The 11,819-nt window shown below is 45.0% G+C and overlaps 1 protein-coding gene across 1 annotated transcript; it reads left to right on the forward strand.

The window, feature by feature from the left end:
- Positions 1-1,388: 1,388 nt before the first annotated feature.
- Positions 1,389-3,347, forward strand: GPR88 (G protein-coupled receptor 88). Its single transcript, XM_007449613.1, has 2 exons — positions 1,389-1,775; positions 2,130-3,347. The coding sequence occupies exon 2, from the start codon at positions 2,199-2,201 to the stop codon at positions 3,345-3,347; it is 1,149 nt and encodes a 382-aa protein (XP_007449675.1). The 5' UTR covers positions 1,389-1,775; positions 2,130-2,198.
- The last annotated feature ends 8,472 nt before the right edge of the window (positions 3,348-11,819 follow it).

Genomic DNA, 11,819 nt, shown 5'->3' on the forward strand with positions numbered 1-11,819 from the left:
GAATCCTCCCCCACCATGTGAGAGGAAATTTTTATTTCAACAAGTTTTAACCATAAATGATTAGAGGGATCTCTTGCAGGCTTGCTGTGCTTGATGTACTCAAAGCCTTAAGACAAATAACAACAGATAAAAGACACTGGCAAAAAATCCCCCGACTCAACTATTAGATACCACTTAAATGGACCAAATCCATCAAGTCCTGCTTTAGCCCTACCTCCTCAGAGTTGTCATTAACTAACCCTGTTTTTGAAAGAGAGAGAGGGAACCAGAGAGCAGAGGAGGTGCACTTTGTGCTTCATCCTGAATAGGCACCCTTAGGGACAGACTGGAAAAAAACTGCTGCTATGTGACCTGAGACTGACTACCTTACATGTTAGACAGAGTAGGTATATTTCAGGTGTCAGACTAGGGTGGAGAAATGTCAAATTTATGCATGAGGATTCATAGAAAGTTCGAACAGAAAGGGCCTTGGAAGTCACTGAGTGAAACTTCTTATTTGACAAGAATGAAAACGATCCATCACAAGGCCATTTATTTGGTGGACACCCAGCTTAAAACCCAGGTGTCCTGAAACCCCACCTAGCATTTTTTTCTATTATGCCATATTACCATATTCTATATTGAGTTACATTTTCAAATAAATGATTTTCCCGGTGAAAAATGATTGGTGGGAGGTGATGACTTTTATGAAAAATTTCCCATGTGGAAGATTCCAACTTCAGACTGCAAATCTCTATCTAAGACAGACCACAAGATTAAAAGTTCTGCAGTAAAGAGACAACTTTGCCCCTTAAACTGTGTACCATTCAGGGCCCTTGCTTTCCCCCAGATACCCACTTGTATTTAAACTTCTGACCATTTCATTTTTACCCTCTATTTCATTACTGAAACAGAAGCCACCCTGTAGAAAGGAGTTTGGTGATGAGAAAAAAACTGAAATTATGATTGAAATTAAGACTTGGAGATTTTGTGTGGATAATGACCCATGTCCCACCTTACCAAAGAAAAAGTGAATTTCAATTGGAATATAAGTTCTCCCTGAAAATGTGGGATGGAAGAGATCAGTCATTGGTATTAGGAATATATTTATCTCTCAGAAAAACTCACCCCCAAGATGCATCAGACTGGGATGAAATACATTGGGGGTATATTAAACTTTATTCTAGCATTGATGGAATGAAAAAAAAAAAGAAGAAAAGAAAAACGAAGCAAAGTGAAAAATAGGGTGATTGAGAGACTGAGAAAAAACAGAGAAACTTGTTTAATGACAGCACTTTCTGAGCAAGATATTTTTCTTCCCTTTCACAAGTTAGAAGCTATTGAATAATTCATGCAAGTGTGGAAAGGCTGCCTTTTCCCTGCGTGATGTATAACTGAGCAGGAGAGCGCTTCGAGTGGGTTCCCCTCATCAGCCACCACTCTTGCTTCTGAGCAGGGGGTGCTTGCTCTCCTCTTGAGCTGAGCTTCTGCTTTTGCAGCCAAGCATCCTTGCTGCTGCCGCCTGAATACCTGCCCACCTGCCCACCTGCCTGGGCTTGCAGCCTGCCCCTTCACTTTCTCCAGCCCTGCTGCCAGCTGAGAAGTCTCCCTGCAGCTGCTGGTTTCTGCCTAGGGCCATGTGTGTGGATGCTGCATTGGAGAAGGAGGCACTTGGCTCCTGGCACTGATCCCAGATGAGTTTCTCCTATTGATTTCGGGACCACAGATGCTGCTGCGGAGGAGGTATTTCCTGGCATCTCTCCCTCTGCTACTGCCAGCTAAGGACCAGCCCGAAAGTAAGATACCCCCAACCCCTTTCCCCTGGTATTTTTCCCAGGTGGGATATCTCTGCTTTCTCCTGGAAACTGGGGGCTCCATCTGCCATTCCCGTGTGTGTGTCTATGTTTGTGTTTAGGGGGAGAAAAGGAAACTGTTCTCTGTATTGCTCTGTCCTAGGGCTTCCCTGGTGCTCGCTGAATGTAAAGAGGCCCTTCGCCTGGCACTAGAGACATTTCCCAGGCAGGCACCTGTCGTTTGCCACCCCCGTTCTCCTAGAGCTCCCTCTCTCCCCCTCCCCCAGCCCATTATTCTGCTTCAGCCTTTTGTGTCGGTGGCAGAAGGCTGAAGGGATGTCTCTACCCTCTCTGCAGGCTGGTGTCAGGATGCGCCGCGCTGCGAGAAGCCGACGCTAGCCAGAGAGGTGTGAAGAGTTGGCCAGAATGACCAACTCTTCCACGTCCACTTCCTCCGCCACCGGGGGATCGCTGTTGCTGCTCTGCGAGGAAGAGGAGTCGTGGGCGGGCCGGCGCATCCCCGTGTCCCTCCTGTACTCAGGCCTGGCCATCGGGGGCACGCTGGCCAACGGCATGGTCATCTATCTCGTGTCGTCCTTCCGAAAGCTGCAGACTACGAGCAACGCCTTCATCGTGAACGGCTGTGCCGCCGACCTCAGCGTCTGCGCCCTCTGGATGCCGCAGGAGGCGGTGCTCGGGCTCCTGCCCGCGGGCTCCGCGGAATCCCCTGGGGACTGGGACGGCGCCGGGGGGAGCTACCGCCTGCTGCGGGGCGGGCTCCTGGGCCTCGGGCTCACCGTGTCCCTCTTGTCCCACTGCCTGGTGGCCCTGACCCGCTACCTACTCATCACCCGGGCGCCCGCCACCTACCAGGCGCTGTACCAGCGGCGCCACACGGCGGGCATGCTGGCGCTGTCCTGGGCACTAGCCCTGGGCCTCGTGTTGCTGCTCCCGCCCTGGGCGCCGCGTCCCGGCGCCGCGCCCCCGCGCGTCCACTACCCGGCGCTGCTGGCCGCCGCGGCGCTGCTGGCGCAGACGGCGCTGCTGCTGCACTGCTACCTGGGCATCGTGCGCCGCGTGCGCGTCAGCGTCAAGCGGGTCAGCGTCCTCAACTTCCACCTACTACACCAGCTGCCCGGCTGCGCCGCCGCCGCCGCCTTCCCGGGCGCCCCTCACGCGCCAGGCCCGGGTGGTGCCGCGCACCCGGCTCAGGCCCAGCCGCTGCCCCCAGCGCTGCACCCGCGGCGGGCGCAGCGGCGTCTCAGCGGCCTGTCGGTGCTGCTGCTCTGCTGCGTCTTCTTACTGGCCACGCAGCCGCTGGTGTGGGTGAGCCTGGCCAGCGGCTTCTCGCTGCCCGTGCCCTGGGGTGTGCAGGCGGCCAGCTGGCTCCTGTGCTGCGCTCTGTCGGCGCTCAACCCGCTGCTCTACACGTGGAGGAACGAGGAGTTCCGCCGCTCCGTGCGCTCCGTCCTGCCCGGCGTCGGCGACGCGGCGGCCGCCGCCGCCGCCGCCACGGCTATGCCTGCGGTGTCTCAGGCGCAGCTGGGCACTCGCGCCGCAGGCCAGCACTGGTGACCCGGGCAGGGCGGGCGGGAAGCGGAGATTCCCAGCTTCCATTGCCCTTGGGCACCACCGCCTCCTGATCTTGGAAAGCATCCCCTGCCTGAACGAAGACTCCTGCGGGTGAAGCTCAATAATATATCGGTGCGAAGATTTTGCCTTCGACCCCAGTGGGATACCTGAACCGAGGTTTCCGTATACATGGTGTCCGCGAAGTCATTTTCGACGGCCACCTGATTTTTACCCTTTGTTTGCGTGTTTTGGAGAAATCCTAAAGTCAGAACACTGGGAAACTTCAGGAACTTGCACACTGACATTTTGAAAGAACCGGTTAATTTCTTTCAACAGTTTTGGAAAAACAGCTTTGATAACATAATTACCATTCCCACCTTCATCATCTTATAATATATATGAAGTGCGTTGAGTGTGCATGAGCCAAAGGAAATAATATTGAAGGAAATAATATTCATGAAGCATTTTAGAAAGTAACCTTCCTTCGATGATGCTCCTGCTATAACTTAGCCTTTGTATATTAACCTGAAGAATGAAGCCACAGATGTGCACACCAGTATGAGTTGCCATTAAGACCTTAAGCCCTTTATTTTTAAAAGGGTTTTTATAAAGTAAAATCATTCCCGAATGAGACAGCATCTTAGCCAGTGAGGGGGGAAAACCCCAGATTTATTATTCTACACCCCCCCCCCCCCTTTGCACTTCTAAGACTGAAAATCGGCATTGAGAGTTAAAGTGACAGATTTCCATTGTGCTGATTGATGGTCTGAGCCAGCTATGGAATTTTGGAAAACATAAGGGGGCTATCTATTTTAGGTACCACTTTCAGGTTTTCTATAGCATGCACATTAGTTGCTACCCTCATTTTGTCCTCAATTTACCTGCCTTATGAGTGTGATTGCAGCTGTGAATATTCTGTACTCTAATGGTTGCTAAGGAGAATAAGTCCTTCTCTTTTCTCTTTAACATTTAAAATATCTCAATGCACATGATATAATTAAACACTAATAATACCATGACTGCATAGCTAAGATTAACCTCTATTGCATGCTCTCCTAGATGCTAGAACTTATTGGGCATGTGGTACTAAAGCAATACCCATTTGACAAGGACATTTTACTTCCTCCACACACCAGAAGAAGTGGCCATCAATTATCTGAAAAGAGACACAGAGACACCTCTGGCTACCTAGAGTTCTTCTTGTCTTGACCCAATTTATGAGAAGACTCCCAGGTGGGACTTTATCTTGCAAATGAACCACAGTCAAGATGGGTCAATAATATGATTTGGCTCTGCAAAGCCAACTGTGCTCTTTTTAGGGTTTAGACAAGTCACACATTAGAAAGTAACAGTGTTTTTTTATGTATTACCATGACACTTACCATTAATATCATATCTGTAAAAGAAGGTGTAATAAACTCAGTTATAGAAAATGAACAGTTCAAATGGGAATCTGTTCTAAAACATATGATTTGAGGCTTGCCATTTTCATCTCTGGTTTACTAAATTTATTTAGAAATATTTGAAATGCAAAATTGTGTGAAATCACTTTAGAAAATAAAAATGAAAGTAAAGTAATAAGATACTCAGCTAACAGCAATTCTGACTGTTCACTACATCAAATCTGGGGCTGAACAGCCTCAATTAACTGTGTAATTCAGGAGCCAAAACAGCTTGCTTTGTTGGCCTCCTGGACATTTGTAAGCCAGGATAGTGGGAACACTTGTGCGTTTGAATAATTATGGGAGTTGCAGGAAACTTTGACATGTTTGTAGAAAAACAAAACAAAACAGATGTGTTTATTACCAATAATAGATCAGCAGTCATTTTATTAACCTATCCCCTTTGTGCATGCACCATTTCTCTCTTACTAAGGTTTCATCTGTTTCCATTTTTCTTGATTCAAATATTTAATTAAAGTTCAGACAACTATTCCTCCGAGTTTTTTTCTTCGGTCTCTGATCTTCTTGCATACCTCCTCGAGAACGCTGAAGCAGATGACACTGTATCCCGAAGCATTGGTGATGAAAGTAATTTCTTTGTTCTGGCTTTATTTAATTTTACTTTTAGTTTCTAAAATTATTTCTACCTTTTATAACTAAATAGGATCCATATGCCAGTATTGAAAAGAAATAGGGGTAATTTCCCTTTTGTAAGTATAACTGATTTGGGGAATAGGATGCAACAACAGAGAGCTGAAATATTTTTGGGGAGGGCTGGGGGACGCTTGTCTAAATCTCTATCAAAAATGTCTGCTTTTAATTAGGCCTTTATCCATGTTTCTCACTGTGGATGCTACTAACGATTTTTCCCGCTATTCCTATAAACGGTTGCCAAGCCTATAAACTTAGCTTTTCAAGTATCTGATACCTTGCAGTGTTTCTGGCTAACACTGAGAACACCTTATGCTGGTTCAGTGCCATGTGGGAGACCTACTTCAGGTTGTATTTACTTGTAATTAACTCCACAGGACTGATTCACTTTAAATTTCGAAGTAGCAATGATATTTCTAAAAATGCCTTACTTGTGGGCTTCCCTGGTGGTGCAGTGGTTGAGAGTCCGCCTTTCAATACAGGGGACACGGGTCCGTGCCCCGGTCCGGGAAGATCCCACGTGCCGCGGAGCGGCTGGGCCCGTGAGCCATGGCCGCTGAGCCTGCGTATCTGGAGCCTGTGCTCCGCAACGGGAGAGGCCACAACAGTGAGAAGCCTGCGTACCGCAAAAAAAAAAAAAGAAAACAAGAAACAATAAAAATGCCTTACTCGGGCAATAGCTGGGAGATGGAGTTACCGCTTTTACAGATTAAGTTAATGAAGATTGTGTTCCTATTTAAATGAAACTATACATTATCCACTCAAGAAAAATCCTAATTGCTGTTTTGGGCTGCCGTACTTTGCCTTTTCTACTTTTTTTCTTTAGGTATATGCCTGGTAAGACATATAGCACACTCTCCCCCTGCACCACCCTTGTACTTTAATGGCTAAATTCTAGGAAGTAATAGGTATTACTTGTAGCACTTTCCTTCTTCCAAAATGAAATATGTGCTTAAACAGTAATTCTGTTTTGTACAGAGGTACAGAAGCATCCACAGGTTTGTTTGATTTGTTTTGTTTTTTAAATACTATAGGGTTTTGACTCTAATAGAGAAAGCCCTTGAAAAGATCTGCTTTACCAAGGAAATGTTGGTCTGCCCTGGCCTCCTGGTTTAATGCAACTCTGTTCTTCTGATGACAACTGTATTGGCCAACTTTCTTGTTTCACATGTGACCATTTATTCCATTCTTCCAGGTACTCAGACACTGCTCGTCTGGGTCTTTGGCAGTCCTAGGGGCTGACCTGACAAAGGGCATCAGTAGCATAAATTTAAATTCAAGAGCGTTGAGGAAAATTATAGACGTTCCTCACTTTTAAAGCGCTGCCCTTATTGTTTGTGGGGCATAGGGGCAAAAATGGATCTCCGGACGAGAGCTCTTGGTCTGCAGAAACAAGGCCTTTCTTTCTGCCTCTCCTCTTGCAGTCAGCGTGCTGAGGGGCCTCCACATGTGTGCATGGACTCAGCCCACAGGTCCAAGCTCTGCCCACATCCACCTCTCAACCAGCCACCTTGCCAGTACCTAGTGGTGCACATACAGGGTAGAGCATGTCCTGGTAGTGACCTCAAGCCATTTAGGCAGGGAATTCCGGGAGTCCAGGAACCAGGCCTGTTGAAGGAGGCATAGGCTTTGGATTTGCACATTTCCTTGGGACCCCTTTCAGTGTGGGAAGGGGAGACGTCAGAGGCAGGTGGGAGCAGGCCCTTTGAAGCATGAGACACAGCTTGGGACCCCAGTATCTCCAACCTAAGGGCAATGCTGCTTTCACATGGGTCCTCCTCGGCTATCCTTTCCTAACTCTTCCCACGTGCAGGGACTCCTTAAACAGGCGCCACACATAGAGTTTCCCCAGATGCTTAATCACATCAGGCCTAGTGCTATAGGTAAGGAGGATAGTAGGGAGGAAGTGGGAAGGGTGTAGATGAAAGAAGGGAGGTCAGATGTCAAAGGTTATTGAAGGGGAGCAATGGGTACATGGGATGTATTGCACAGTTCACTTGTACGTATCTTTGAAATTTTTCATAATGAAAAGTTAAAAAAAGTGAAGTCAAACTTGAAAAGAAAAGAAGGAAGGGAGGAGAGAAGGAAGGAAGGAAAGAAGGAAGAGAAAAAGTAAAGGAAAAAACGTAATTAATGTGCCTAAGGTTATGTGACAACTTAAATGGTGGGGCTGGGATTCAAACCTTTGTCTGACTCCAGAGCATGAGATGGTAACTACTGTACTGTAGGACAAAATCGGAGTTTTTAGTTAAGTGTGGAATTCCCTCCATGGCGGGACCATTCCCTAATTTCCCCAATCTCTCTCTCCCCTACTTGCATCCTTCGCTATAGCCTAGTTGGTCTCTACACTGCCTTCTAAACATGGCCCATGTTCTGTGTCTGTAACTTGTTCATTCGAGGACCTTCCTGGAATCCCCTCGTGTCTCATCACTTACCCAACCCTCATCCTTCCTTTCAGGAAGGCTCACTTTGTTTCTCCCCCGCTCATCAGAGCTCCCCCAGCCATAAGCTCTGCCCCAACAGAACTGCACCTCTTTGATCGTACCACATATTCCCTTGTATTCCCTCTGTTTTACTGTGTGTGTCATCTTCAAAACTAGATAGGAAAGATTTTTTTGGTTTATTTTTCATTTCTTTATTTTTGTAGAGCAAATACTGCCTTTTATCTTTTAGAAACCAGTTACCTGAAATATACTAAATAATTAATATATGTTTATAGTTGAAGACAGTAATTTTGAGAGAAAAAAGATCTGATCCTTTCCTTGCACATATATTTTCCTCTTAATGAAACAGACTGAGAATAAATCCTATCTCCCAACTCATATCTTGCCAAAGGATATCCCAGAGTAATAATGTATGGAATTATGAGCCATGTGTATAAATCACATGCTGTCATTTGGGGGAGATTTATATTCCTGTTATCCAAGCTCTGTTCACACTGACAAAAGCAACAATAAGTTTCAGTCCTAAATACTACTTTAAATTCAAGGTCATATTACTGAACATATATTCAGTAATTACACATATACTTTTTTGCTCAGGGTCTTGCATAGTAAAGCTGTGTGTTTTTGATTTCTAAAAGCCTTAAACATTGCTAATCAATGGTCATGCAATTTTGCTAAAATCCTGGGAGGAACAACTGTGGGAATGTCTTTACTTCGTGTCAGTTCACTGGATGGTAGCCCTGAAGATCAGCTAGCCAGCCCAGCCCTCTGCTATTTTTATTCAACAGAAAGTGCTTTAGTTTTTAGTCTTTCCTGGTATAAATTAGGCCCACTTCCCATTTTTCTATTCTCATGTAGTAGATAAGTACGTAGCCTCCTTTGTATAGTAATGCTATAGTGGATACTCTGCTTTTAGCCAAATGAAAGTTCTATGAAATGTTGGCATGGTTGAATTCTGATATTACTACAAAAAAATCTGCCCCTATGAAAGTTTTATTTCTTGAAAATAAAGTGTATTTTTCTATGTGCAGATTAATGTCTGTTTTCATAGCAAATTTGTAAAATATAGACGCGTAGAAGAAATTATATCATTCATTACCACTCTTAGCATTTTACTGTACTCATCTACTTTTAAAAATCTCTTCTCCTATGTATATTTGATTGTACATAATTATAGCCAGAAAGTATATATTGACATACATTTATATGTATGTGTATTTATACATCACCTATGTTTTTTATTTTTTAATTTTTTAAACATCTTTATTGGAGTATAATTGCTTTACATTGTTGTGTTAGTTGCTTGTATAACAAAGTGAATCAGCTATACATATACATGTATCCCCATATCCCCTCCCTCTTGTATCTCCCTCCCACCCTCCCTATCCCACCCCTCTAGGTGGTCACAAAGCACTGAGCTGATCTCCCTGTGCTATGCAGCTGCTTCTCACTAGCTATCTATTTGACATTTGGTAGTGTATATATGTCGATGCCAATCTCTGACTTTGTCTCAGCTTACCCTTCCCCCTCTTCATGTCCTCAAGTCCATTCTCTATGTCTATGTATTTATTCCTATCCTGCCCCTAGGTTTTTCAGAACCATGTTTTTTTTTTTTGTTTTTTAGATTCCATATATGTGTGTTAGCATACAGTATTTGTTTTTCTCTTCCTGACTTACTTCACTCTGTATGACGGACTCTAGGTCCATCCACCTCACTACAAATAACTCAATTTCGTTTCTTTTTATGGCCGAGTAATATTCCATTGTATATATGTGCCACATCTTCTTTAACCATTCATCTGTCGATGGACACTTAGGTTGCTTCCATGTCCTGGCTATTGTAAATAGTACACTCACCTATATTTAAAAAGTGTAAGCAAAAGAAATGTTATAAAGAGGGGCCTAGGCCTTGTAACAATTAGGATATGTTCAGCTACAAGTAATAGACTACCTAACTAAAAATGCTTAAACAATGATGATGTTTCATCATCACACAATTGAGAAGTCTGTAGGTAGTTTCCAGAATTTGTTCAGTAGCATCTTTTTTTTTTTTTTGTGGTACGCGGGCCTCCCACTGTCGTGGCCTCTCCTGTTGTGGAGCACAGGGTCCAGACGCACAGGCTCAGTGGTCATGGCTCACGGGCTCAGCCGTTCCACTGCATGTGGGATCCTTCCGGACCGGGGCACGAACCCGTGTCCCCTGCATCGGCAGGGGGACTCTCAACCACTGCGCCACCAGGGAAGCCCTGTTCAGTAGCATCTTGATGTCATCAAGTGCCCAGGTTCTTTGCATCCTTCTGCTTCATCAGCCTCAATGTTGTTGGGTGATGGTTCCAAGATGTCTGCTATAATCACACGACAGCACCCAGAGCAGAAGAGAGGGAAAAAGCTTCTGCTTGCTTGCCTCTCTTTTTCATGAGAGAGGAAAGTCTAAGAACTCTCCTAAAGATGTCTCCCATCTCATAGGTCAGAAGTAGGTCACATAGCTACCCCTAAAGGAAGCTGAGCTGTGAACATCTGGCATTAAAAAAATATTATCATGAGAAATCTATCCAGTGCTTGTCAAGGTACAGGATTCATTGTTTGCCATTTGTGCTGCTCTCTACTTACTCGGTGGATTTTATGTCTTTTTCAGAACTTACAACTGGACTGCAGGTTAAAATGAGTAGGTCCTTGTGCAATTTCCAGTGTCTAAAAATCATTTATTGTTAAGTCTGTTGCACTGAAATAGGATCTCCTCTGACCCCTATTACTTAGCTTCTTGACAGTGAGGAGATGGAGCATGTAAAAATCTACAACCTACCAGGTTTCCTTCTGTTTCTGTCCCTCTCAGAGTTGCTCTCTGGCTGGTTGTAGAAAGAGAACTCCTGCTGGGGGTGGAGCAGGCAGAGGTGAGAGCAGCCCTCAGTCTTCCTTGCACATCAGCACTCATGCGGTAGGACTATTTCCAGATCATGGTCAGAACATACTGAGGTCTGGAGGTGGCCAGGAGATAGCACCCCTCTTCACTCACTGAGTTTTGGACCATGTGATACATAAGAACATAAAGTGTGCAAATGGTAAACCACAATACCACTTCTATATGATAAAGGCTAAGTTAGAGGATGTAACTTAATGTGAGGGCCGAGATGGGCTTACTAATGCCCTCCCTACCAGTCTAGTCCTTGGAATAAGCAGGTCAACTGGCTCTCGCTAGTCCAAGTGGAGAGGACAGAGAAAGATACCACATCTCTTGGGCTCAAGACCTTGCTAGATTAGTTCCACTCTGATGAGAAACTTGGCTAGTGGATGTTGCCTATCCACTAGGTAACTCACTTCACCTCCAAGAGGTAGACTAAAAGATGGGGCAATACTAGCCAAAGTGACTTCTCTGGAGACCAGATGAATGAGAAAAAGGCATTCTCCTCTAAAAGTGTAGACCTGTGATATTGAACCAGGGTGCAGTCAGGAGGAACAGGCAGGCTTCCGGCAGAGTCGCTCAGATGAGCTGCTTTTCTATCCAGTTTTATTTATTAGAGGAAATGCCTCCCAGTTTCTGAAAATAGGTAAACTGCCAGTTGTATCAGGAAGTGTTAGCCAGGTATAATTTAAACTAGCCCCTAAATGCAAACTTAAGCTGTAAACCAGTGTAGTATCCAGATCTGGGAAAGAATAATTTTTGCTATATTCTGAAGTACAATTGAAGGAGATGCTCGGCTTGGAGAAGACTATACGGAAAAATAAGATGCTTGCAAATGTCTGAAAGGCTGTCAAGCAAAATAATAAAGCCAGATCCCATTTACTGGTAACATACTATGTGTCAGATGCTGTGCCATGCACTTTATGTATATTACCTTCTCTGATTTTCGCAACCCTATAAGGCAGGTACGATGATTCCAGTATTATAGTTGAAAATTTTGATTCTTCGAGAGTTAGGCTTGCCTAAGTTTATGCAGCTG

Source organism: Lipotes vexillifer, unplaced genomic scaffold, assembly GCF_000442215.2.
Source record: "Lipotes vexillifer unplaced genomic scaffold, Lipotes_vexillifer_v1.1 scaffold445, whole genome shotgun sequence".
In the NCBI taxonomy this organism is placed as follows: domain Eukaryota; kingdom Metazoa; phylum Chordata; class Mammalia; order Artiodactyla; family Lipotidae; genus Lipotes; species Lipotes vexillifer.

Excerpts from the sequence above, each read along its gene's own strand:
- GPR88 (XM_007449613.1), top strand. The coding sequence starts at position 2,199 with ATGACCAACTCTTCCACGTCCACTTCCTCCGCCACCGGGGGATCGCTG.